At 54.6% G+C, this 27,686-nt stretch overlaps 1 protein-coding gene and 1 long non-coding RNA gene across 9 annotated transcripts; one reads left to right on the forward strand and one right to left on the reverse strand.

Moving 5' to 3' along the window:
• Positions 1-725: 725 nt before the first annotated feature.
• On the reverse strand, positions 726-26,336 carry SEPTIN8 (septin 8). 8 transcript variants are annotated; one of them, XM_057307138.1, is made up of 10 exons: positions 26,178-26,318; positions 14,916-15,036; positions 13,774-13,969; positions 13,247-13,433; positions 12,567-12,728; positions 11,906-12,002; positions 11,518-11,686; positions 11,193-11,325; positions 10,905-11,095; positions 726-2,073 (listed from the first exon to the last, which is right to left on the reverse strand). In XM_057307138.1, the coding sequence occupies exons 1-10, from the start codon at positions 26,205-26,207 to the stop codon at positions 1,911-1,913; spliced, it is 1,449 nt and encodes a 482-aa protein (XP_057163121.1). In that variant the 5' UTR covers positions 26,208-26,318; the 3' UTR covers positions 726-1,910. The 8 variants fall into 8 exon arrangements, with proteins under 8 accessions (XP_057163121.1, XP_057163122.1, XP_026363744.1 ...); XM_057307139.1 differs by having other exon boundaries at positions 726-2,076; positions 13,247-13,427; positions 26,178-26,302; XM_026507959.4 differs by lacking the exon at positions 726-2,073 and adding an exon at positions 5,698-8,398 and having other exon boundaries at positions 26,178-26,336.
• Positions 1,987-3,958, forward strand: LOC130542739 (uncharacterized). Its single transcript, XR_008957507.1, has 2 exons — positions 1,987-2,091; positions 2,749-3,958. It is a non-coding gene; the product is annotated as an uncharacterized LOC130542739 (long non-coding RNA).
• Positions 26,337-27,686: the final 1,350 nt, after the last annotated feature.

The raw sequence follows: 27,686 nt of genomic DNA on the forward strand, positions 1-27,686 counted from the left end.
CCCCAAAGTTGCTTCTGTCCAACTAAAAATCAAGTAAATGAGCCTTAAAAGAAGCATCTGTGGAAGCTACGGTAATACTTTGTTTACCTAAAAAAAAAGGAGAATAGTCTTTGAAGCACCTGTACTTGAATGTGTAGTCATAGGCAAGCCTTACCAGTCCTTCCGGGAAAAAGTCATCGTTTTTCCAGAAATGAGCTGCCTTAAATCAAGGTTGAAGGGAATGTGGCTGCAGCTATGGTGTTGCCAAAACCTTAGGAGGTTTTGTGTCTGGTGTAGACCAGGAAGCTCAAAGGCATACTTTTTCTCTTTGGGACAAGAGAGGGATGGTAGGGATCAAGAACAGGAATGATAGGAACAAAAACCATGAGTGAGTTTGTGCAGCTGAACAGGGGAGACGGCACAGCCCCACCCTCAAAAGCACCTTTGGGTATGAGCTGGAGTGCATTTGGGGATCAAGACCTGTTCGCATTAAATCACTAGATTGTACACCTGAAATTAACATAACGCTGTATGTTAACTCCACTGGAATGAAAATGAAAACCTGTCTGCAGAGGGTGACCATGTGACACTCACTACACGTTGTCATCACCACCAGGGGACTTGACACACTGCCAAGATCTGACTTGGTTTCTCTTTCGGAAGCATTTTCTGTGGCAGGTCACCCGAAGACATTTCTACTGGGGTCATGGATGCCCAGTTCCCATGGATAAGAAAACAAGTTACCATGACATGATACAGCGCTTTGGCCTCTTTATTTTCTTTTTACAGTCAATTCCACACGTAAAAGACTTCTTAAAGCACTACGGCTCTGGCTATACCCCGAATGAGCTGCTGAGGATGGAGCTGGCTATTTTGGACAAACTGCACTGGGACCTCTACATTGGGATGCTGCTGGACTTCTTGACCATAGTGAGTACGAGGAGCTGGCCGAGTCCACCCTAGACTCATTGGTACCTTTGGAACAGCTGTTCACAACGTAGGACGGCCAAGCACAGGCAGGCACACACCCTAGCGCATGCACCACAGGGAGGTGACCCACGAGGCTCAAGACATGTGTAAGAGTGAAAATGTATCTTAAATCCAACACAGTTCCACCAGACTCCCACTTCTATAAGACATTAAATTAACTTTATAAAGATTTTTAGACGGCACTATTGTGGTGAGTTTCTCTTTTAAATACACACTGCAAAAATATTTAGCTTTCCATTCTATGAATACTGTACATAAAAAGCTGTCTGCTTTTGCTACACTTTACACACATTCACTTAGCTGTCTTTATTCACCTACACACAATCCTTATTGAGGCTTTAGACCATATTGATCTGGCACTTAAAAAATGTCGTATTACTTGGTATTTTTTTAGTTCGGGAATGATGGTCATTCTTAAGGATATGATCTGTTAGTAAGGCAAAATTATGCAATGTGGAAATGTCATGGGGTTTTGGTCTGTTATGAAGCATGAAGATTAAATCGCTAAGGGCTGTTTCATTATGAAAACTGGCCACTGTTGCCAAGTTGCAGTTTCTGCTCATGTCAAACAGATACAAGTAACTTTTCTGTTACCTTAATCTTGAATAGTATGCTTCTGTTTTCAGAATGGAAACATTGTCATCTAGGTACTTTAAGCTCATAATGACCATGTCAGGAAGCAGATTGTCTTTTCTCTCCAAGGCTGAAGCTCAACTTGGCCACAGAATGAGTATTAAGCCTCAAGTCCCTTGGGGGGCCATGATGGGAATGAAAAGGGTGGGGCAACATTTGGTGTTCCCTGATGGAAATTGAAATTGTTTGCACTTTTGGCCATTTATCTATGAAAGGTAGGGGTTTTTGGGTTCTAACATTAAAAACCACGGTCTCTAGTTCCACGCCCTGGTGATCGTGGGCTGGCCCCACGTGGTGGAGCTGCTGCCTCAGAGGAATCCTTCCCTCCACGTCGCGTCCCTGACCAGGCAGCTGCAGCACTGTATGGCGGGCCACCAGCTGCTGCAGTTCAAGGGCTCCACACTGGCCTTGGTCATCATCACCTTAGAGCTGGAGAGGCTCATGCCCGACTGGTGTACTCCTATATCTGGTCTGCTAAAGAAAGCACAGGTAGACATCAACTTCGCCCCAGACCAGGCTCTCCACTTCGCCCCTCTAGCTGATGCGCTCTGCCCCCCAAATGGTACACATCACCCTTCCCGGCGCTTGTGGGCTGCAGAAGATGCTCTGGCCACAGGGACTCTGTGAAGAGTCTCCCGAAGGGCCAGGCTTTGCACACTTGGCATGCCCTCTGGATGGGTATGGGATATATGTTTCCTTTACTGGACCAGTTGGTGGGTTTCTCTGACAGAAGAAGAGCTTTATGTCAGTGGCCACCCTTGTAGTCAAGAGGCTGGGGTGAAGCCGGGGGGACGTGTGCAGCTAAGGAGGAGGCAACCCTGAGCTTACTACTATGGGAGAGGTTAAATTGCAGATGCCTCACCCTTTATAGGACTATATGGTACCAGGTACTGGGGTGCCATGAGGCAGGCATGGAAGGGTCAGAATCCCTGAGGATGGACGGGGTAAGATGGAATGCATAGTTAGCCCAATGACGGCTTCACTGAGGTTGGGGGTGGATGTCCCTAAGATGGTGGGGTTAATGCTCTTGAGTCAAGTGGTTACACCTTCCTGAAATTGCTCTATACTAACATTTTAGCACTCAAAATTTGACTTAGAATGTAAAATGGTTCCGCTTCAAGCATGACCAGTCTATTTTAATTACAGGTCGGTACTGAGCAGTTGAGCCTCTGCGAGGGGCTGGTGGGGCAGCATCTGAGAAGTGCGCAGTCATCCTCCTGCTCAGACAGCTTTCTGTTCCACCTCCCAGCCTTTGGGCCCCTACCCTTAGTATCCTTTAGAACATAATGGCAACCCCTTCTTGCTGGGACCCCTCTGAATTCTAGGCTTTATGGATCCTGTAACAAGGAGGAAAGAAGGCACTGGAAAGCAATTGAGAAAAAGTTCCCAAGTCTTTAGAAGGCAATGAAGAGAAAAAAAGGCAGGTCAGGGTCACTGGTGGGAAGCGTAGTCTGACAGATCAAGACCCTGCTCTCTTCTCTCCCATGGGTCAGAGACCAGGGTGAAAGAATGAATAGTCACACTGCTGCTTGGTTTTCCTTCTGCAGCAAGGGATGCAGTCAAGCCAGCGGTGGGCCTTGCTTGGGGCTGAAGGGCCGGGCTGGTTCTCACTGACCAGTTCTCGCTGCTGCATTCGCTGGAGCTGGCCAGGTTCTTCCAGCTTCCCAGGCTTACACCAGGCACACATGTAGCACTTCAGGTCCCAGTGACCCTGCCCATCATTGCAAAAATGGGACCCCCCTCCAGGTGCATGCTCCTGACTTGGCCCTGACTTCGGTCTTGGGTCTTCTCTTACAAGAGCTGGATCGTAAAGTATGCTTTGTTTGATGTAGTGATTTGATCAAGCCTAAAACATGTTTTTTTCCTTTGTTACTCTTAAAGTAGTCTGCTCACTTAATCAAAGGCACTCTGTGCTAAAGAATGACGTTAGCAGCCGACCCCCAGTGGGGGAGACACTGCTCTGAGGGCTCTGGGTTGAGAGGAGCAGGTTCCGAGACCGAGCCCGCTCCAGCCACGGTGCTGCTAGGAGCTTCCCAGCATGGCCGGGGGGGGGGGGGGGGGGGGGCCAGCTGTCTCTCTGACACCCTGACTCCAAAGAGCCATTCCCCAGGCAGCCATCTCCGCCAGCTGGAGCTGTGTCAGTAGTGCTGGGATAGGAATGGCCGAACCACTTGTTTACCAGTCATTTGTGAAGTCAGCGGTTTTTTGTAAATGCACTAAACCATGGGGAGGCTAGTAGGTGCAGAGTGGTCACAGACCAGAGAGACTATACTAGTGTCTGTACAAATCTCTACCTTTTCTCCACACAAGTTTGCTTGTTGGAGCTTTTGTAAAAATAAACTTGAATTCCTTTCAACCTTGTCAGAATCTTATTTTCAGTCTATCGGATACCATGGATGTAGACCTGACAGTTCAGTATACTTGGAATATCATCTCCTCGGGCCCAGCAACGGCCGTCTCCAGTCTAGCACGGACGGAGAGGCTGAGGGACAGCGTGCTGCTCAGGGCAACTCACAGACGGCCGTGACTGCCCTCTGCCTCCTTCCTTGCACTGGAGTGGGCACCACATGGGGCAAGTATGGGCTCACGCTGAGGGCCCGCCAAGCACAGGCTGTCTGGAGAACTGCAAAGTCTCTTAATCAGGGAGCTCTGGGCGTAAACTGGGTGCTCAGAGCAAATCTCTCAATTGGAGCAAATGAGTAAAAGGAGAAGGCAGACCTGTGAGCCCTGGGTTGGGGCAAGGGACAGCCCTGTCATCTTTCAGAAGCAACAGGAAAAGCAAACTTGTGCGTTGCCAAAGTACCACTTGTGAGTTTAAGAAAAGCAGATAGGCTGTTCAGGCGTGCTTGGGATTCCAGGTCCCATCCTGCTCTCCTCTTTTTTTCTTCAGGAACTCCTATCCCACCTCAGATCAGAGACTGGGGATCACTGTGGTGGGAGAAATATGGACACAATTTGTCTTGCTCTTGTCCCCATCTCCAGATGGTCGGGGACTGGTGAAGGACTGTGGCTGCAGAAAATGGAGGTATGGTGACTTGGGCAGATGGGCTGAGAGAGGGGTAGGTGAGCAGCATGGGCCTTTTTAATTCTTGTCTAAATACTCCTTCCCCCACATAGGTGAGCTGAGTTGTACTGTGCTGTTCCCAAGGAGAGTCTCTGCAAAGCTCGGTAGAGACTTGGCTTCCCTGCTACCTGCCTCGCCACAGGTAGAGTAGAGCAGTACTTTCATTAGAGATGTCTGCACACAAGTCTCCCTGCTGGGCTGTCAGCTCCCTGATCTTAGTCCCCCTCTCCTCATTTTGGTCATCCCAGAGATTAGTGCCCAACAGAGAAAGGTCCTCACAAATGGACCCACGAGCTTGTCATCGCTTCCCTCAACCACCAGTCTGCCCTTCCTCAACGAAATACTCACCAACAGGGCATCACACCTCTACAAAACCGTCTCAGGTCCACCATCCTGCACTGTCAAACCGCACACTTGAATTTTGGCTACATTTTTGCTGTTCTTCTGTCATCCCACCGGGTCGCCGCAGTGGGGCTATAGCTCAGGAATTGAGCGTACAGACTACCAATACTAAAATCCCAATTCCCTTAGTTACTAGCTGTGTGACTTTGGGTAGTTACTTTACCCCCGTGTGCCTTAACTATGAAATGCGGAAAACAGTACCTAAGCATAGGATTGTTATGCAGATGAGAGGAATTAATGCATTAATGCAGCTTAGAGCAATGGCCAACATACCACAAGAACTCAAACGTTAGTTGTCCCATGTCAAGCCTACTCCACAAGGATATAAACTCTCAAACGGCAGCGTTTGCCCTCTCCCTTTCCTGCACCCAGTCGCCCACTGCAGATGCCTGGAGCACAGGCTGTGTCTTCTCTCCCTAACTTGTTCCTCCATCCCTCACCCCTTCCGCAGCCTGTCACAGATGCCCAGAGCAGGAGGCACTGTTAAAACGTAACCCTACAGCAGCTGACCAGCCCCACAAAGGTCACAGAGGAGACAAGCTGTATTTTACCAGCTGTGCGGCAGATCAATAGGCTAGGAAACATGTTGACTCACAAAAGCTATTGCCCAAAAAAGACACCACAAAAACTCAAAATAAATGCAAAATTTAATGGGAAAAAAAAAGTACAAAGTGAATGGAAAAGAACAAAAACAGTCAATGTATGAAGGAATAAATGAATTAACAAGTGAAGCAGTTTTAGAAAAGCTTGTTAACATAACAGAGGAGCAAGCCTTACGTCCCTCGGGCCTCTTATCCAGTAATACGAGCCCCACTTAACGAGCACCCACACGTAGGCACACAGAAACATATGCAGTCAGTCTACACAGTTACAAACCACCTAGACTCGGGTTACCCATCACCGGGGGACCCTATGTCCCGGTCTGCCTGAGACCATTCTAGCTTACAGCTGTTCATCTGGCATAATTATTTACAAGACCTCCTTTCACTCTGAAAAGTCTCAGTTTGGACAATAAATTACATGATTCTACCCAACATCAACTTGGCGTACGAAAGACATGATAGTAAATGCCGGTGTAGCCCTGCCGCCAGCCCTGATGATGCCAAAGGATGACTCTGAAAAGGAGCGGCACGTCAGGCCCCGCAGTAGGGCTCACGTCCCGGGCCGGGAGCTTGTTAAATAATGGCACGTTTTAAGCTCACCTTGTGCACCCAGGACTAATTTGGTCTCAGCTAAAGACGATAAACTTCCAAACACAAGCAGCACAGAGAGGGAGAAGTGCAGTGAGGCTCACTAAAGCCCGTGGGACCTGTGGAAGCAGCTCAGACCTCAGCAAATTGAACAGTGACGGGTCTCCCCAGAGATGCTAATAAGCCTTGCACCTGCAGACAGGTAACCAGCCACAATTCTGGCATTCCAGTATGCCTGGGGTGCAGCCCACACGCTGCGGTGGATGGGTGGCAGAATATGTCCACTCCAGAGTCCCCAGATCGGCCCATGAACAGGAGTCCCCATTTCTTATATAACCAGTAAATCCGCTGGGTCACTGAGCCTCATCTTTAGAAATATGTTAGGTGACGGAGGCTATCTTAAAGGTCACACTTCAACCCAACCGAAGACACTCCAGACATATAATCCCCCTAAAGCCAAGTCACTTGTGGCCCACATGGGCCTTAGGTATATGCCAATTCGCCTTTTGAATGCCCACACTGAAGGCCCTCAAAATCTGGATCCACCCCTGGTCGCGGCAGGACGCTTGGAAGAGTCGCACTCTGGGCACCCATAGAGCCTGCTCCGCGCCTGGTGAGGAGGGAGAGGCTGCCTTTTTCCTGCTGCGTCGCCACGGACACACACAGCTCACCCCTCCTCCCCACTCTGAATGGAGCCCCATCTTGGAAGCACAGCATGAAGCCAGGACTTGGTCCTGGAAATCAGTAAAGCGGGACAAGGCAGAAAGGGGGAGACAGTGATGGGTAGGAGGATGGAGGACAAGGAAAAACAAACGACCAAGCCAACAATAAATTAGCACAGCTTCTCAAGGCTTCCGACTAGGAGTGCTCTAGACTGCGAGCTCCTTGAGGGCAGGGCTGCGCACTATTCTGGGTAGCCTGTGCCCAGCACAGTGCCCCATCAACATTAAATGAGATTCTTCCTTTGAGCTACTCATTTTTCACCTCCTATTTTATCACGCCATATTCTCAGCCCTGACTCCCACTGGCTCGCAAACCAACAGGAACAGAGAAGAATCGACGCTCCTAGTACTTTTTTAAAATGATCCCCTGAAGAATGCAGTGGAGAGGGGAAAGCTCCTTTGCTGGTAGCGTTTTCTGAAATTGTCCACACACGTCAGACACCTTCGTCTCTTTTCCTTGTGACCCAGCCAGGAAACAGAAAACAATGACCTTGAGACAAAAACCTTTTCCCAGTGGAGTCCTCTGCACTGGGAATGTGCAGGATTGGTTTGGGGGTCTTAGCTGGAGTCAGACACTTAACACACACGTGCAGTTGGTCCCTGTTTACAGGTAGCACCTCTGGAGCGCACAGACAACGGCTTGGGCTGCTGTTCCATTTACATTCGCGTTACAACACTGGACGTGGCCTTGTTCATGATCCACTTTCATCCGTAAAGAAATTCCAAACACTGTCATTACAGGATGTTTATTGCCCACCTCTCCCTAAATATTATAGGGATGCTTTATACATAAGAAAGGTTTAGAGATATTTTTAGTTCTTAAAAATCAGGGAATCTGGGTTACTTATGAAAATAATGGGAGAGGATATTATCTGTCTTCACGCTTGTGCCAAAATAAAAATTTAGAAGTATCCTAAAGTTATTATTGAAATTAAGCTCTAGGTTAGAAACATTAAAATGAAGGGGAATAGGGTGAATTTTGCAGCATGTACACCAGACCACGCGGCCACACCCAGGGCACCGCATGAGTTGCCATCTTGACGGTGAACAATTAGGCCAAGCATCGCCGGCTGGGGCCTTCGCGAGAGTGGCACATAACTGCTCCGTCAAGGAATAGTGACACTGTAAATGGAAGACCAGCCACTGGCTCTGAAAAAAATAAACCTTGTCAGTTTTGGATTCCAGCATTCATGGCTTTGACGTGTTTGCACAGAGAGGGGTGGCCCACCAGGCCCAGGGCAGCCTGGGGGTGGAGGCAGGGGACAAAGCAAGGCTGTAAACACTGGAGTCTGTACCGGCTCCCAGTCCGTCCTCACACCATGTTATGGGAGAAGAAGGGTCACAAGGTGTAACTCAAGCAACTTAACACATGAAAGTCTAAAGTCCGCTCTTGACATGTAAGTCTGTGCGTGCGTTAACTGAAAAATAAAAATAAAACAAACAAAACAAAAACAGACACATTAAAAGATACGCAGACAATCAAATCAAACAGAAACAAAAGACAGCAAGTTGGACGCTGGGAAAGGGCAGTCAGTTTGGCATTTGTGACGAGCAAAGCAGAGAATTCGCTTCAGTTTGTGGCATCCCAGGCTGAGGGTCAAGATCTGATTGGGAAGTAATTTTGCAAAAGTAGATTAAAATTTGAAGACCAAGTACAACCCATGAAAGCAATTCAACTAAATGGTCATGAGAAACAACCCCCCCCACCACCTCGAATGCGCTCTGCACTGACCCCCTTCCCCTGACCAGGACAGGAGGAAGGAGCACTGCTGGCCACCTTACCTAGCCCACTCCTGGCCCCTGCAAGGCCAGCACGGGAGCACAGGGTCTCTCCCGGAGGCCAAACTGACTGAAGCTTTCTGGCATGTCCAGCAGGCAGAGAACGCCTGTCTCCCAGACCCAGGCCACACGGGAAAAGCAGGGAGACGTGACACTGGGGATGGACACCCACCCTGAGAGGTGTGCCAGTGCCCGTGCAGCCGGCCTGCACTCCACCTCCTGGCCCTGACCTGGCCACAGATCGTCGTCTTCCATTTCCGCGGGGTTTTTCCATTACTTATTTCCTAGCAGACTCTATCTGCCTTTTCTGAAACCAGATGGCCTGGGCCCAGTAGGCAGGGAGCAGGGCAAAGTCTCGCTAGGTGCCAACACCTGGGACACAGACCCACAGACCCCTTTCCAGGAGAAACCAGATTTCTGAGCCACTCGCTTAAAATCCCCATGGATTCCAATTCACAGAGTCCCCAGGCTCACCAAGCCAAGAGCTGGACGTGGGGCCGGGGCTGGAGACAAATGCAAAGCAGAGAGCAAATTCACACAGTGGAGGGGAATGTAGGGCTAGTGTCCTCCCTGGGACAGACGGGGGATCATCTCTGCCAGCAGTGCCAGCGGATGGGGGAGGGGCAGCACCAGTGAGCAGGATGAGGGAGACTATGGAAAGGAGGAGGGTCCGTCCCAAAGCAGAGGACAAGCCTTAGGCATAAGAACAAGCATTCAATTCCTAAAGGCCCGGCTTTGTCCCCCTAGCCTCCCCCAGGGAGCAGCTCATGGAGCTCAGGGAGCTTAGATGTGACTACGCCTCTATGCTCGTGTATCTTGGGGGCTGTGTGTGTTGGTAGATATGTGCCTGCGTCTGTGCATGTGACGGGGCTGGAGTAACAGCAAGACAGACCGTGTCCATGGAGGTGTGGGTGCGTGGGGGGGCGCGCGTTGGGGAATGCAGTACTGGAGGTGGGGACAGGCTAATGCCACACGTAGCATCCCAGAGCTGACAGCTTCCTATGTGCTGCATGGCCTTAACCACAAGGCAAGGAAAGGACGGCAAGGACACAGATACTGCCAAACATTCCAAGGAGAAACGGGAGTCCAAGGAGCCCAAGGATGAGGGCAAAAAGGGAGTCACCTGCTTAATTCCTCAGCTGACAAGACAGAGAGGGTACCTGACACAGACTAGGGGCAGGGGAAAGCAGGGATGGACGAGAGCCCACAGTGTGATGTGGTTTGGGACACTGAATGAAGTGAGGTGGAGGAGAGAGATCCCCAGGAGCCAGAGTTGAGAGTGTGGAGTCTCTGAAAAGCCAAGGAGAAATGACTCAGAGTTGCCCCCACCTGGCCAAGAAGTTGACTGCACTCCTGGAGGCTGGGAAAAGCCTCCTTGCCCTCCCCAGTCCTTCTCTCTCCTCCAACTCTAACTTGAAGGGCAGCACCTCTATCGAGCAGGACCCCCAGAGCCCCTACAGGGAGCTGTGGTTCTTCCTTCCACCGGGAGTGAGCATACTGCCCAAGGGGTCAGTGCTGCCCGGGCTCAAGTGTCAGCTGCCCTCCGTCACCACCTGCCAGCCAGTGTGGGTCCCACATCTACTGTCTCAGAGACTGAGGGGCATGCAACACAGCTGCCCAAGCAGAAACCACAGAAGCTTTTGGAATCTGGAAATGCTGACATTCCCAGGCCCTGCCCTCTCCAGGCCTGGCAGCCCTTCCCTGAAACCTCTACACCCTTTCAGGGGCCACACCCTGCCTATTTGGCCCAGTCTTCACCACCCCAGCTCTGAAGGGGCTACAGAAGGGGAGAAAGAGAGAGAGAGAAAAGCGAAAGAGAGAAAAGGGAGAAAGAGAGAAAAGAGAAAGAAAGAAAAGAAAGAGAAAAGAGAGATAGAAGAGAAGAGGGAAAGGTGGGGGGTGGCAAGGGGTCGCTTGTGCAAGACAGAAAGTGCGCAGATACCTGGTATCCTGCGATATCAAGCTCACCAGTGAGAGGAAAAGAAAGGTGGGCAAGAATGAGTGGGGACGCAGGTGGGAATGAGAGCAAAAAGGTAAAGAGGTGAGCATAGGTGAAAACCAAAGTCAACTGAAGGAGCCAAGAGTAGGACAGAGTGGGCGCTCAGAGGGAGCAAGAGCCAGGGTGGACAGGGGACCACCACCTACTTCTTCTTGTCCTTGTCCTTCCTCAGAGGCTGCTGGGAGGTGGCATGCAAGGCCTGGGACTGCAGGGCCTCCACCGCGGCCTTCCTGCGGTTGAAGGCATTGGTCTCCTCCTCCAGCTCCCGGCGCTTCTCCTCCACCTTGCGCTTCTCCTCCTGGTGGACCCGCTTGAGGTGCTCAAACTTCTCGTGGAGCTGGGAGCAGAAATGGGGGAGCTCGGGCTTTGTGGGGACCCCGCCAGGCCCCTCCCTCCCTGGCCTGGCCTCACCACAAACCCGAGCGCGCACACACCTCCCTCTCCTTCTCCTTCAGCTCCAGCTCTGTCTCCTTCACTTTGTTGACAAACATCTGCCTCATCTCCTCCTCCTTCCTCTGCAGCTCACTCAGGAACTCCTTGCGCTTGGCCTCGTAGGTCTCCTGCAGGCTGTGGAGACCCAGAGAGAAGAGGCCAAGGGTGTGATGGCAGCGGGATAGCGTGGGGCAGGGGTGGGAAGGGGGATCATGCGGTCACAGCGATACTGGGGTCCCCACAGCCCCTCTCCCTGGCTCACGAGACCCCAGGCACCGATGCCAGCGTAGCTGTGCAGACAGGCGCACTCCCGGTGTGGGCTGTCACCTGAAGGGCTGGCTGTCGCCGTCGCTGTCCTGGAAGCCCATCTCCTCCAGCTTGCAGCGCCGGTAGAGCTCATAGTGTCGACTGTGGGTCTGCTCTCGGAGGTCCTCCATGTTCACTCGGATCAGCATTTCCCGCAGCTTCACAAAGTCGCAGTGGTTCTCATTCTCCACTGGAAGCACAGGGCACGTGGGCCATCAGGCGGGCGCGCAGACAGGCACCAGGAGGAGAGGACACAGGACAGCGGTCAACGTGTTACGGGCAGACTCCCGAGGCGGGACAGGCAAGGCACAATCCCAGGGAGGACACAGGACAGAGGCTGCGGGCAGCCAGGAAGGACGGGACACGACATCTGGGCCCCCGATGCGATGTGCTCTCCTCCTGCACTTACCCTGCACCACGCCCCAAGGGTACTGCCGCGCTCGGACCAGCTTGTTCCCCACCTTCACCTCCTCGGTGCTCCCCACCACAGCGAAGGGCAAGTGTGCCTGGAAAGGAGCCCAAGGACGGCTGAGCACTGAGCTGACAGACTAGCGGATGGACCCTGTCCTGGGCCCCAGGGAGGGGTGGCCAGACCTCAACAAGGCCTGGCCAGGGCTCACTTCCTGGCTCTCCTTAGAAGTATCCTAGAGCCTCCAAATAGGGGAGCAGGCTGAACCTGCACCCCCTCTTCCTCATGTGCGAGGTGTCCTTTCAGCCCTGGGGCTCCCCAGGGGCCAGTCGAGGCTGCCTCACAGGACCTACAAGCCTGGCTCTCTTCCAAGTTCCTACACCCTGGCATCTGGCCTGTTTACTCCTCCAGGTTTCAGTCTCTGCCCAGAATCCTTATCTTGTGAAACTTACACTCAGGGAAGGCCCAGCACCAGCCCTATACCCGATTCCTCCCATCTCCTGGCCACAGGACTTGGGCCTGCTGGCTCCCAGATGCCCACCCGTCTTTCCTGGAGAGGCTAAGGCTGGAATCCTGGGAAACCAGAGTCTCTGGGGCTGTGTGTCACAGATCTGTGCTGGCTGCAAGCCCTCTGGCCCCGAGGCCAGTGTCTAATGCTCACATTCATGACTGCGTTAATCTCGGCCACAGCCTCGTCGTCAGTGGGAAACTGGTAGATCTGAACCCCGTTGCTGACCAGCTCGCCCATGATCTTGATCTTGAACTTGTGGAGCTCACTCTTGGAGATGGTGTCAGCCTTGGCAATGATGGGAATAATGTTCACCTGCCAGGATCAGGGGAGAGGGGCAGAGGTTAGCTCTCCCCAGCTGTGGACGGCCCACATCCCTGGGCAGAAAGGCAGGAGGCTAGAGAGAAGGAGCTGCTCCCATGGGTAGTCCTGGCCTGAACCCAGCCACTGGAGCCTTTCTAATCGGTGGTAACAATCGTCTATGGTGCTTCTTATAGCCCCGGTTCCCCCAAACCACCATTCAGCCCCAAAATTAGTCCTCTGGGCAAACCCAGCTTTGACCTGAGAATAAGAATCAATTCAGCTAAAAGGAAGGGCTCAGGCCCAGGCCCAGGAGACAGAGCTCTAGAGAAAGAGCCCAGAGTGATGGGAGCCCACTGGAGCAGGAGGGACAGGTGTAAGAGAAGATAGAGAGAGAGGACCAACCCAAGGGCCTATCTGCAGGGCCCCGAAGCAGCAGAGCCCCTGACAGGGACCACAGTGGGCAGTCACACCGCAGTCCCCAACTTGGAAGGACCACGAAGCCCAGGAAACAAGTCTGGGGGGGTGCATGCCTTGCTGTCCAGTTTCTTCATGGTCACCAGGTCCAGGGACTTAAGGGAGTGCCCTGTGGGCGTGATAAAGTAGAGGCAGACGTGGACCCTCGTGTCGTGGTAGTCGAAGAGGGAGCGCCGGATCTTCAGCTCCTCCTGCAGGTAGTTTTCAAACTGCGCGTCGATGTAGTCGACTATGGGCCTGTAACTACAGACAGCTCCGTCACCCAGGAGGCAAGCACCGAGCCGTGGGGCGAGGGGCTGCCCACAAGCCTTCCCTCTGTGGGCACAAGCGGCTTCTGCCTGGGGGTCCCTGTCTGGGGACAGGTGGCCGACCCTGTCTCCTAACCTCCAAAGGGGTGCTCAGGACCTCAGGTATTTCCCGAGAGGACTTCCTCTGGCCCCCATGAGGTGTGAGGCTGGCTGATTTGTATGGGGGCAGCTTGGAATGAAAAGTGCTAGAGCGGGGTGTTAGAACCAAGGCCTCTGGGGGGGGGCGGGGGGGAGGCGGGATGAGACTAGGCGGGGCCGCCCTTCCCGCCTCTTGCCTCTCATCCTTATTGATCTGATCCCCGAAGCCCACAGCGTCCACAATGGTCAGCTTGAGGTGCACATTGCTCTCCTGGAGGTCGTAGGTCTGGGGCCGCAGGCGTACGCACTCCTCATGGTGACTGGCTTCCTCGGTCTCGAAGGTCGTGTTGAAGAGTGTGTTCATCAGTGTGGACTTGCCGATGCCGGTCTCCCCTGGGGAGCAAGGAGTGGAGGAGACAGGGTGTCAAAGGCTGGAGCCGGGGCTATCCCTGGCTGCTGGCTAGGAAGGGTGGGGCGCGGGCACCCTCAGCCTCCACACAAGAGAGGGGGGCGGGCCTCTAACTCCATCCTTCACTGTCCCCATCACCAGGAACCATCCCTTCTCGGTGGCCTCAAAAATAATGTGTGGAAGCAAGGGCCAGAAGGCTGACTTGGACATAAGCTACGGCTATGTGGGCAGCTGTGAGATCCACTGGACAGCGTGCGACCTGGTCCCCTGCTCTGCACACCACCCTTCCTGGGCCCAGGCTGGTCACAGGCCCAGCAGGGCCAGGTGCGAACCACCAGTGGCCTCCTGACCCGTCTAGCCTTATCTGCTCAGGATACACTGTTCCCCGAGGCGTCCCCACAGCCCAGCGGAGGCCAGGGCGTCGGCACCTGTGCAGCGTCTGGCAGAGCTCTCGGTGCCCTCTGGGAGCCCGAGGCCTTGAGCACATGGAACCTCCCAGTCTCCCTGTTTGGGGCTCTATTTGTTCAGATGTGTGCCGGAGCTCGTACTGCGTGATACTATAATCGACGGGGAGTCTCGGTTACCAGAGTGTCCTTACCACGCAGTAGGAACAACAGTTAATGTTTTTAACAAACACAAAATCTAAACCTCTGTGATAAACACTCTGGGTTTACAAAGCACGTTCACATGTCTAATTGTGTTCACTCTTCAAAGCCCCTGGAGTCAGGCCCCCAGCCTCTGTCCTTGACCCTGGTAAAGACACTAGTCGCCCTGACCCCCAAAGAGTGTCTCTGCTGGGAGCTCCCTGGGAGCTCAACAGGTGGACAGGGCAGGAACTCCCCATCTCCTGGAAGGCTCCTGTCCCCCCCCCCCCGCCCCATCTGAGAACCCCCCATCCGCGACTACCCCTGGCCAGACTCGGACACATACCCACACAGAGGATGTTAAAGCTGAAGCCCTGTGTGACCGACTTGCTGACCAGCTGGTCCGGGAGGCTGTCGAAGCCCACGTGGCCCCCCAGGGAGAGGCTCCGAGGCTCCGGCTCTGCATTCTGCCAAGAGAGAAACAGCAAGGCAGTGAGCCCCTAGGGAAGAGAGGCCACACGGGGAGAGGCCACACCCCACAGACAACGCCACCCCCCCTACTTGTCTGCATTCTCACCAAATCTCAGGACACAGTGTGAGCGCGCCAGAGCTCCAACTCCAGGAGGAGCTTCCGGAGGGGAAGCCCGGTGCGCCTCAGGCGCCTGACCCCACCCCAGGAAAGCGCTTTCACACACGCCTCTGCTCTACCTGGGCTGGCAAGCCATGCCTGGGCCTGGGGCGTCTTCTGGCACGGATGGCCCAGGGAACCATCTATCCTAGTTGCTACCCCTGAGGATTTACCTATCCTCTTGCCCAAGAGGAGGCCCAGATGGTCCCCCGAATCTTTATCTTAAATAAAGATTTCAAGAGGCCAAGATTGGATAACGTGTATGTTCCCGCAGCTCCCTCCCGGGCCTCACAGACACTCCTTCTGAGACAGGACTCAAGCAGAGACAGGTCTGGCCTGACCCCTTCACACTAGTTCTCCGTCAGAGGGCTACCCACCCCCAATTGGGCCGGGCTCACAGTTCTCCACGTGCACCCCTTGCTGCCCACGCACCCAAGCACGGAGTGCACAAATGGGCCCTGCTAATGGGGCCAGCGCTCCCTCACACCTACCGCCGGGTCTCAGGGCTAGTCTCTAAGGGCACTGTGACTGAAGCATCAGCCCTCCTGCCTCAGTGGTACTCTCTAGGGACTCCCAGGCTCTGGCTCATGCCACCGTCCCACACCCACTCCAGCCCTGGTTGTTCAGACAGACGATTTGGATGAGAATATGGAGGCGTGGCCTCAGGAGAGAGGCAGGCAGCAGGTCCCGAGTGAGCTGGGGACACTGGAGCTGGCCCACAGCACTATAAAAAGAAACCACCAGGACCCGAAGCAGAGGGTCAAAGTCAGACTCCAATTTGTGTGGATGATTTCTTCACTTCCCTGGGAATGGGGATAAAATGCTGTCCTCCAAGGGAAGGTTCCCAGGCTCAGCCTTTCCAGCTTCAGACCTCGGGAGGGCAGGCCTCAGACAGCTCCATGGTGCAGAAACGTCTACTCTATTCTTGAGCCCCTTGGCCCTGGCTGCCCACGAGAAAAGCAAGGCCAGGGTAGGACAAAGGGTGTGAGTCCCATCCTGCCGTCCTGCCCACAGCTCCAGAAGGGAGGAAACAGGCCCAAATGAAGGCAGCCCTGGGAGCTACTGAGTGGTAGGACAGTGGCAGTTCTCATGCCAATGTGGAGAGCGGACAGTGGGCCCTGGCTGCCTGCCCTCCTACAGAGGGATCTGCTCAGCACCTGAGCCCTCTCTGACTTCTTAGTAGCCACAGTCTGTTGCCTCAGCCCGAACCGCTCTAACCATTCTCTCCTCCCAACCACAGCTCCCAGCACATACACTCAACCTTCCCTCCTTGACTAATGATGCCCATCCCTCTCCCCTCACCCCCCAGCCTGGCTCAGTCACTGCAACCTTTCACTGATGACGGCCAGGTGTGTGTGTTGGCAGCCTTGACTACACATGGACCCTCTGGGCAGTTGTACCAACCCCTCAAACAAGTCAGGGTTACCCCAACCCCTGCTCTCTAATAACCCTCTCTCCACAGAGCCTCTGTTCTTACAGCCGACCCTTTCTCCATCTCCTCCATCCCCAGGGGATCATGTTACAACCTCCCACTCCAGCCCAGGCTCCCCCCAGGACTGCAAACATAACCCAACAAAGAGGCCCCAACGGCAGCTTCCTCTCACTGGTGCCCACATCAGAAACAGTGAAGAGAGCACAGGAGGTCCTGGATCAGGTTCAAATCCCCCAGCACGGCATTCTGGGCCCTTCACGGCCTGAGGCCTTCCTCACAGATTCGGCCAGTTTAACTCTGAATTCATTCTTCCAACCGGTCCCTTTCTCCGGGCTCCAAGCTCATTCTCCCCTTTCCCCGGCACCTGCTCTGACCTGGCCCTACATACTTACATTCCACACCCCTCCCTTGGCTGTGACCCTGTTTCCTTGCACTATGCGTTGTCCTTTTCTTACACATCCCGGTCTTCAACTCCTCTGTAAGTTGCTTGAGGATGGCTGCAGGCTGGGGGAGGTCGGGCTTTCCACTCTTCCCACCCTCCCACCAGGATGCCCAACATGCCACACAACGCCGCCATTTACAAGCCACTGAACGCTGCCTTCACCCGCTGCGGCACCGGGGGCATCTGCCCACCTCGCACAGAGCTGCATTATGTAGTCTCGGTTCCACCTGCTCATCGCAGCTTAAGGATCAGAGGGAGGACAGAACGGTTAGTCTAGAGCATTTTTCCTTCCAGGCGAGACGGAAAATCTCCAAAATTTAAGGCGTGCTGCGCTTGCAGAGAAGGCTATGTGTTTATTCATCCTCTTCTTCCAAGGGTGACACAATCAGGATGCAGTCCAACATCCTGTAGCCTGCCGCCAAAACCCACCCAGTCAGCTGCGTCTGGAAAGCACGCGCGCGCACGCTTGGCTGCGGAGTACTTGCACGGAAACAGACGCCATCCTATTTCTGCGTTTCTCCACTCTCTCACAGTTCCAGGCTGCTAAGGCTAAGAGCAGCACTGGGGGGGGGTCTCACATAAGTCCCCCTATCCTTGCTCAGCCAGCCCTGGCTGCCTTCACCCACACAACTCCCAGGCTCTCTCTGGAGACGTGTGTGGAGTGCGGGGAGGTGCCTGTCTCCACACTGTTGCCCAGGCTGCACTCTGTCACTCCAGGGACCACACACCGGGGGCAATCAGCGCCTGCTCAGGAGCCGCAGGGCCGGCGGGAGTGTCGATCTCCAGGGCGTGCGTGCACACACATGCACACACACAGACGAAAGGCCGCTGGTCCTGAGGAGGGCAGACTGGTCCTCCTTGCCTGGTCTCGGGAGACTGACTTCCTCGCTGTACCGCGGCGTGACTCTCACTAATGCCAACTTCTCTGATCCTGTATTTGGCATCAACAACACGTGATCCAAGGTGTACCGCTCACTCCAAGGTGCCTGAACCAGGTGTCTCTGCTGACCCAGCCTCGGAGGAGCCAGCAGCCCCCAAAGCATCACGGGCATGTCTCACCTAACACAACTCAGAAAGAAACTTCAGCTCTCCCAATGGCTACCTGGTGACCCTGCAAATGTCCTGCAATTTGCAGGTAAGACCTCAGCTCCCACTCTAAGGGTAGGTCCTAACAGCCCTCAGCCAATCGGCATGATCCCACGACCGGCTCAGAGACAGGCAAGTGCACCACGCTAAACCTGGATGACCATTTGTAAGCATGAGGGGAGCTGGCACCAGGCTACAGCCCACTTAGGGAATGGCAGGGCCAAGAAAACCACGGGAGAGAGCAAGCCAGTTGCTGCTCTACCTCTGGGCTTTTCCCTTTGCCCCTGGCCACACCTCCCCTTTACTGCCTCTGCTAGTTGAGTGGGCCCCCCCAGTACTCACAGCGGAGAACGCCGCGACTGCTAGGGCTTCCAGAGTGAAACTCGGAACACAGAGGATCAGAGAGAGAGCAAGGAAAGTAAGGACAGGGAAAGAGTGCACAAAGTAAAACATCTCAGTGTCTACCAAAGAAAGCACCAGACGTCAGCTGGTGACCCAACACCCCACTGAGGACTGCTCTGTGTGAACTAAGCTAAGTGGCTACAGGCTCCTACGCAGTCCTTCCCACCCTCTGTGGCAGACACCATTATTATCCCCATTTTACAGGTAAGGAAACTGAGGTGCACGGACGCTTAGAGAACAAATCGGGGCAGAGCCAGGATTTGAGAGTAGCCGAGTCCTGGCCCCAAACCACGGGCCATACTGCCTCCCCTGTTCTTACAAGGCTCCTGACCCCTTCAGTCAGTCACTCGGCACACGCACACGGGGCCCGTCTGCTGTATGTGCCAGGCACTGGGATGGCTGCCAAAGAAAAAATGAGGACACTGGATCCTAGACCTCGGGGGCTCAGTGTAACGCAGTTTAAATTCAAAGGGCTAGAGAGGCCAAGCAGGTAATGTCAACGGGTGAAGAGGAAAAAGTAGAGTCATAACCAGGACAACAATACCCAATGGCTATCAGGAGCTTCCCACGTACAGCTCTGAGTGTCATTTTGTCCACGCATCAGCCCTGTGAGGTAGGCTGTCATATCACCACCATCAAACAGATGAGACAACTTAGGCTCCAAGAGATTAAGAATTTGCCCGGGACCACACTGCTCAGGAGGGTGAAGCCAGGATGTGAATGGAGACAGGATGACTGCAAAGCCCACGCTTCCAGCCACATCACTCCACGGCCTGCTGGCTGCGAGACCTGCTGACTGGGCTGAGCGTGGGGTCCCCCCGGGAGAGGTGGGAACGCCAGGGAACTGCAGAGCCTGTCTGTGCAACTCCAGCCAACTCTGGGAATGGAGGCCTGGTGCTGCCAAATCGAACGATTTTTCAAGGGAATCCACAAATCTAGATTTTTACGTGCAATCCCCTAATTTTTAAAAGTTGGCAAACAATACAAATTGAGAATGCCATGGGGCCCAACACAACCTGTCTGGGGGCTGTACCTGGTCCGCGGCCTCACGATCCGCAACACCGCGTCTGGTAGGAGAGTGAGCTAGAAGGACAGCACACCCATGTCTCTGCTCTTGGGGCGTGGAGACCCGCAGGAGAGAGCTCCACCGGAGAAGCCTTCAGTTAGACAACTCAGCTCAGACCCCGGTGAGGAGCGGGCCCAGCTTCTGGCCCTGTGCACCCCCCCCCCCCAGGTCCCTGGGGTGCTGGCTCAGGGGGTCTAACTGTCCTCAAACCTCCAGAAGAGAGAGTTGGCAGCTCTGGGCTCTACATACACAATGGGAAACTCCACAGGGCCATTATCCCTTCTCTAATCACTAACAAGCTTTTGGCTCCTGAGCCAGGCCCCAGGCTTCTGTGTCATCATTTCTTTGGCACATCAAAGACAACAACCAAAATAACAACTGCTCAGGCCCGCCGTGTTCCTCCATGCCCGGCTGTCCAGAACAAAGTAGAAAATGGCATTTTGTTATGCAGCCCAGTGGATAACTAGGACGTCATTTTCCTGACCAGGAAATGCTCTGTCTGAGCTTTCTGGAGCAGCCCTAATTGCCATCCAAAAGGAGCTATTCCTTTCACCAAGAAGAGAGGTGGGTTTTGGGGAGAAACCATGTCTGATAGCTCGCCCACACAAAAACACAATTTTATCCTGAAAAATTAGAAATCTGCTGAATGTCTGAACCAAGAGAGCCAAAGAAGGTGTGGGTGAATAGAGAATCCTGAGGTCAAACCCCCCAAACTAAGTTGGTCATTGGGATGGAAGCGGAAATGGTACCCCACTGTACGGGTATTTGGCTCCCGAATCCTGGACAAAGAGCAACTCCCCACCCTAAGCCTTCCAAAGAGTTCTCCGGGGCCTTGGCCTTCAACAACTCTTTTCCCCCAGGCTCCCAGGCCTAGAACCCATAGGACTGAGCACCTGCCAGGCAAACAGGAAGCCCACTCCCCAGGAGAGCCCCAGCCCTAGGGAAGCCCTATTACTGTTGAGCAATGGACCCAGGAGTCATTGCCCCACTGGGAGCCTTCTCAACCCATGTTCCTGGCATAAACCACACTACCCCCAGCTCTAGCTGCTCTAAGCAGCCTGGGCCTTAAATAGCCAGAGCAGAGGCCGCTGGCCAGAACCCGTGGTCATAGCGCAACTGTCCTTGAGTCTGAGAGGAATCTTAGGAATTTTCCCAGGAAAGGCTTAGGCTCACATCCCAGGATTCCACAGCAAGTCTCTAAGCCCAGGTCAAAGGTTACGGGAAATAACCAAAGGGATGTGTGCGGGAGGGAGCGGGGGAGAATGTTGCTCTCCTGGGCTGCGAGGGAAGGACAGAGTCAGGATTCACCTACCCATAATCAAGAAGACACCAGACCTGTGAGCAAAAGTGTCTCTCTCCTAATGCAGCAACAAAACCCCCAAAAGCCTGGGGAGAAGACATGACCGAGGATCAAACAGCAAAAGTGCCGGCATGGTGGCAATAATGGCACCATGGCAGCTGGGCCCCAGGAGGAGGCCACCATCACTCTCCAAAGGCCAGTCATTCCGTTCCCCCTCCTGGGAAGTGAAGGGACTTTAGGAGCAAAACTACCCCCAGGAGCCTAAGGCCACCCCATGCCCCAACCCCTATACTCCATTCTCTCTGTTTCCATGTCTCATTAGCAGGCACTTTCCTCCCTTTTCGTGCACACAGAAAGCCAAGGCTGACACTTAGCAACATACGACAGCTTGTTTCACAGGTCTCCTGTCAAAATAAGGCTTCTAAGAAGCCAAGCGCATTTGCTGGTCTCTAGGTCCAACCAGCTTACCCCAACACCTTCTTGGGCTTTGTTGTGCTGTCTGAGAAGGAGTGGTCCATTCTACCATGGAGCAGATGAGAAAGACGCCCTGGGCCTCAGAAGGTACTGGAAACCCATGTGTTCATACTTTCTCACTTGGCTCAGGGACTCCGGCAACAGTCCCCACTGCTTTGCAGCAGCGAAAGCCTAAGTGGTCTGGACATCACTGGAAGGAAACAGTGCTCCACAGTGAATGAGACCCTACCCTTAGAAGGGGGAATGTGGGCAGTGAAGGGGACCCTCCCCCTCTCCAATCCCAGGATGGATGCCGGCACTGGGAAGGGACAGAGAAATGCAAGGGTACCAACATGGGCCAGTGGAAGCTCAGTACTATCATTCTGCTGCTTGCTCCATTCACCCCAGCCCCGGGCAAAGTATCAGATTTGCACCCTCTCCCCACAACCAGGGCTGGAAAGTGGACTTGGGTTCATGTCCACAGCCTCTCCAGAACCCTGGGCCCCACGTGGCCCAAGCCCAGGAGGCCCCCCAAGAGTAGCTGGCACCTGCAATCTGAAATAGGTCTTTATTCCCCCCTCCCCTGGCTCTATCCCTCTAACCTGGCTTCCAGGATAGGGACCAAGAACTGCCTAGAAGCCATGTGTTCTGAGGAGAATATCTAATTTGCGCCAAGACCACTCAGGGCAATTCAAGTAGAGATACAACCGAGATGCCCCTTGCCCTGTTTTCCACCACCTCTTTCCAGCCATGGTTCCTCATCTAACTCCTGAAGATACAGATGGCTCCAGCAAACAGCACTCCAACGCTAGCATGATGGCATGCTGCCCTTGGAAAATATCCCTTCCCCGGTCATAAGTGTCTCCCTCCTGCCTGCATGGCTCCTCTGGCTGTCTGGGAAAGCTTGTGCCTTGGGGGCCATGCCTGGGGATCCCAAGACCCATGCTGGCAGCACAGTGGCAGAAAGGCTGGAGAAGCTTCAGGGGACACACAGAGGCCAGCCAGCCCTCAGGCCCTTTGCTCTGTCATCCTGCAGCTGCTTTCTTCTGGTAGCTGGACCCAAGCCACAGAGACATTCACGGTAGTTAATGCCCCAAATACGTACCTCCCCCTCGCCCATCTTACAGCCCAAAACTCAGAGGGCTTCACCCTCTTTGTCATCTCAAGGGTTACGTGGGTGCTGGGGTTGGGTCTCAGGCCTAAACTTACCAATGACCAGCGTCTGCTGCCTCACCCAACTGCGGGCTGCTGGCGTCAACAACCTGATGGGCAGATAACATCCAGAGCCCTCCCTGACAACCAAAGCTTTTGACAAAAATCAGGCCTGGGGTCCCAGCCTCCATCGGTTCTCCCATCGTGCTGGCACTGTAATTAGGCTCCCTCTTGCCACCTTCTGTCTCCCTACCCTGGTCAGTCCCTTACCACATGTTCCCTTGGATCCTCAGTGCCTTTCCACCAGCCTCCCTGCTCTGACCCGTTCCAAACAAGATCCCAGGCATGCCTTCCTAAAGTCGGCACCCATAGCAAGGCACGATGCCCATGAGGGAGGTGGGGCAGAGCTGCAGGCTTGCAGTGGTGCTCACGAACGACCTCTAACACCCCCAGGCACTGAGAGCTTCACAGATGTCCCTTGCTGAGCTCCCGTCTCTCTCTCAGGATGCCTCAGCAAGGAGGTGCCTGGCCACTTTTACAGGACAGGGAGATACCACTCCATGACAGAGCCCTGTTGCACGAGAGAGTTGCCTCCCACACACCCCTTCCCACCAGTTTTTGCTTTAGGGAGGGAATAGGCACTCCTTGGATAGCCTGCTTCTTGGGGGAGTGTCAAGATTACAGGGGTGACAACGGAAGTGACAGATGGTGCTGGGGATAAAGCGGAGATGGCGGGGGGGGGGGGGGGGAGGTGACTGGCTGGGAGGAATGCCAGGCGTGAGGCTGCCATGCTGCACGCTTCTTCCCTCTCCCCCTCACAGCCACACTTTCTCTGGCTCTAAAGCCCCTCACCTGGGAGTCTGAACCCTGCCCCATGAGATTTTGACAGAAGAAACACAGGAGATGGCCCTGGGGACAGGAAACTCTGGGCCCCAGTAAGGGGAGGGGGGGGGTCCTAGTAAGGAGGAGGAGCACAGCAAGAGTGCACAGGAGTCTGGCTGCTCCAGGAAGACAAGAGGCACCAGAAAGTCCCCAGAGGGCTGTCCCAGACGTGCACATCCAGGGGATGTCAAACCTAACCGCACAGCTGACCTAGGGTCGAGCAGAGCCTAGCCAGGACGTAAAGGCCACCGAGCCTATTTACATCATGCTATGCGGGGAACAGGAACCCAGCACATACTGACCTCGAGGTACAACTCTGTACGCTCATCTAAGCTCCAGGATGGGACAGTTCCCAGGCCAGCCGGGGCTGGGCTGACCACCAAGCCAGCCTCGGGGGCGGACGGGGGTTCGGGGAGAGCAGACCTGCCAAAGTTCAATCAGATCATAGCCTCATGGCCAATGCTTAACACCAAAGTCGGCCCTGAGGCTGGACAGACACCTAACCATATCTCTCAACATGCCATAGACTGCAATTAACCTTCACAAACTCCGAAGAATATTAGTATGGTTGGGCCCAAGACAGAGAAAGAAATGATTTTCCCAGGATGACAAACCAGGAGAGGAGAATGGAGTCCAGGCTCCTAAATTCAGGCCAAACCCCACCCAAGGTCTCCACCCAAATTCAACCCTATGCAAGTCCTCCCAGGAGGCTGATGGCTCAGAGCGTGGAGGGTGTGGAAGGCGTCCATCCAGACAGCTCAACCTGGCACAGTAACCAAGGCCTTACAACCATACCTGAGTCAGTCCCCTCTCTGTGCCTTGACCCGTGAAAGAGATAATACCTGAAAACCTCACAGAAATGCCAACATGGGAATCTGAGGGGAAGGGTCTTTCCAGCCCACCTCCTGGCAGTGCTATCAGGTCTCTCAGCTCAGGGTCTGAGGACCACCTCTGGGCGTGCAGTGACCAGAGCCCCAGGGAGGGTACTGAGTAACGGAGCAAACTCCTTTTCTGCTGCCTTCTTACACAGAGGGCCAGTGTCCACATCTACCAGGACACTAGGTATCATGTGTCATTTATTGAATCCTTACCGCATGCCAGACACTGCTCTAAGTACCTCACCTGGATTCTCTTACTGAATCTACCCAATAACCCCAGGAGGAAGGTAATGTTTTTATTCCAATTCAGAACACTGAGGGGTTAACTAACGTGCTCAAGGTCACATGGCCAAGGAGTAGTAGTCTAGGATTCACATCGGGCAGTCTGATTCTGGTTACTCTACATACCGTTCCCACCAGCAAGACCAACCAACTGTTAGAGCAACCTCTGGCCGCAGACAAAACTCAGACATAACTTTCTGGTCAGCGGGGCACAGAAAATGTACACAGACACGCATGCACAGATGCGCAAACACCCCCAGATCTCTTGGCCTCCGGCTAATCAGCTCTCTTAGGATTCAGGGACTGCTCTCCTTGGGTACATAAATTCTAATTTATAGTGCAGGGGTGAGGTAAACCTCTGATTCACCCAACCTCTGAGTCTGCTCCTCCTATATTTAAACTTACTTGACGGACACAGAGCCTCCTCCTCAATGGGAATAAAACACCTCAGTCCAGAAATTAGGAAACCAAAAGCTCCTACTTCAGTTATGCATATTTCCCAAGTAGACCAACAAATGTATTTTCAGATTAAAGGGTAAATTTACATACATAAATTCAGATGACAGTATTTATAGCATTAATTACATAAGTCCTAGCTCCTTTATTTAGCCCCAGAACCAATTCCTTATCAGTCACATATTCAACATTTCCCCCCTCCCCCCCAACAGCCCCGAGCCCGCCCTCCCTCCCCCTTCCCGCCCGACCAGGGCCTCACATGCTGGCAAGAGGATACAGCTTCCTTCACTGTCACAGCCCAGCCTCCCAGACACACCCAGATCCAGCCTTAGACACCAGGGGACAGGCAGACACGATCCCCAAGAGGCTCCCCTCCCCCAGGTGAATTACAAACATCTTTAGGAAGTTGGCTATTGGTGGGCTCAGTCCCACAGAGACCCCTGCAGGGACCACCCGAGCCGGTAGCCCTGCCGAAGGCAAACCCAGACTGGGGCCCAAACAAACATTCACCTAGAATCGCTCTTCCTGGGGGAATTGCTGCCTGAGACCGGATCACTGAGCTGGGACCTGCCTGGAATGCCCCCACGATCTGGGCGCTTAGGCGGGGAGTGGAGATGGGAGACGAGTGGCGGGGGAAGGCAAAGCAGGCCCAAGGTCTTCAAGGATCCGAGTCTGCAACTACCCTGAGCTCATCTGAAGGACTCCCTCGGATCCTTTTGGGCTTCATCCTCACAGGCTGTGCCCATCCAACAGCACCTGCGCGGCTACGAATCTCCCCAGCAGTGCAGAAACACCCGGCGAGATGTGGGGGTCCGGAGGATCCCGGATCCTCCCCCACACACACACACCTCCGGCTCCTGGGGCCCCAGTCTGTCCTCGCACCTGGCCCGAAGCAGCCAGGTATTTATTTGCTCCTTCCCGCGAAGGGGGTCTGCCTCTCGTACGCCCAAGGGGGGCGCCCCCGCCGACGCCCCGGGACCCCAGGCTAGCACTGCGAAGAGCCCGCTCGGGTGTCCCCAAGCCAGCCCGGCGTCGAGGCCCGGCCGCGCGTAGCTGACAGCCCGCCTGGCGCCCCCGGCCAGCTGCAGGGCGGCCCCCTCCCAGCGCCCCGCGCCTCCCGCGCGCGCCGCGGCCCAGCAGGGCCCTCACCGAGAAGCGCTCCAGGTCAGTGGCCGCCATGGCGAGCTCCGCACCGGGCGGGCGGGCCGGGGCGAGCACCCGGGCCGCGACGGGGACCAGCCGGCTGCGGGACGCGCTCCGCCCGGGCGGCTGCGGCTGAATGGATCCAATATGGCCACTTCCTGGAAACTCCCCTTGGCGGCGGCGGCGGGAGAAGTCGCGGAGCCGCCCCCGCCCCCGCCCGCGGGACCGGCCTCCCCGCCCGGCCCCGCCACGAGCGCAGCCAGAGCCCCGCTTGGACCGCCGGGGGTCTCCGCTGCGAGGCGGGAGGTGCAAGCTGCGGGGGCTGCTGGGACTTGTAGTCCGCGAGTTGGGGGGCCGGGAGGGCAGTTCCCGGGGGGCCAAGGGCCGATGCGCGTCCCTCTGGGAGGCTGGGGCGGAATCCGGGTGGTTGTGACAGGGCCCCGCGCGCTAGGAAATCAATTCCATAACGAAAAGAGTGGGGTGCTGCGAGCGCCTACGGGTGTCCCCCACCAAGCCGCCTCCACCCCGTCCGAGCCTGCAAATGCCCTGGACCACCGGCCAGACTGTCGACCGGCTACTTGCTGCCCGTCGGGGCCAGAAGAGGCCGCCTGAGCCTCGTCTGCCGGTGCCCTGGGCCCCACCTGATGCTCTGATCCGAGCCAGGGCGGGACCCGGGGCGGGACCCGCGAGTCCGGCCGGGCGGCCTTCCCGGGAAGGGACCAGCCTTCCGCTCCTGCAAGTTGACTCCTTGCGCAATGAACGCTCAGGATGCTCATTCCACCTCGACGGTCAAGGCACCAGATTACAAGTTGTCATCACCCTGCTCGCCCCCAGGCACTTGGGGCGACGTCCTAATGGAACCTGGGCCCTGTGCAAAGAGAATCACTGATCCCAATGCATGCACATTCTCTCTGCTAACCTCGCTACTCAAAATGTGCACAAATCTCAGAAAAACAACACTTCTGCCCAAGCCCATGGCTTCAGCGAGCTCTGGTCCTTTTCCCTGACTAGCAGTACAAAATCTAACACCAAATTTTCCAAAACCCTCCTTTATTCTTTCCCTTCCTTCTGCCTTCTGCTGGGTCTTTGGGAATACCCAAGGTTTGCCCCCTGCTCCTCCACTGGCCTCATCTTGGGTCGTTCCACCCTCCATACGTCCTCCTCATCACTCCCAATATCTTCCTAAGAAAAAACCTGGCCTGTCCCTCCTACTCAGAAACTTGTGCTGGCTGGAGGTGCCCAAAGACCATATCTGGACTTGGCACATCTGGATTTAAGAGGAGGCCCCTTCCTGCCCCTTCCACTGGCTTGCAGGTAGGTGACCTTCTTACCCTGTAATGGCTTTCTCCTCTCTTCGCTCCCAGGAAAATTGTAGCTTGTCACTAAAGTGAACTGACTCCACTGGTCCTTTTGGACTCGGTATGTTCACGTTGTTCGTCTCTGTCATGGTGTTTCATGTGCTATGTGGTGGCTATCTGCAAGAAATAGGCAGAACAGTGGTAAAGTGAGTTGGAC

Source organism: Ursus arctos, unplaced genomic scaffold, assembly GCF_023065955.2.
Source record: "Ursus arctos isolate Adak ecotype North America unplaced genomic scaffold, UrsArc2.0 scaffold_5, whole genome shotgun sequence".
Classification (NCBI taxonomy): Eukaryota; Metazoa; Chordata; class Mammalia; order Carnivora; family Ursidae; genus Ursus; species Ursus arctos.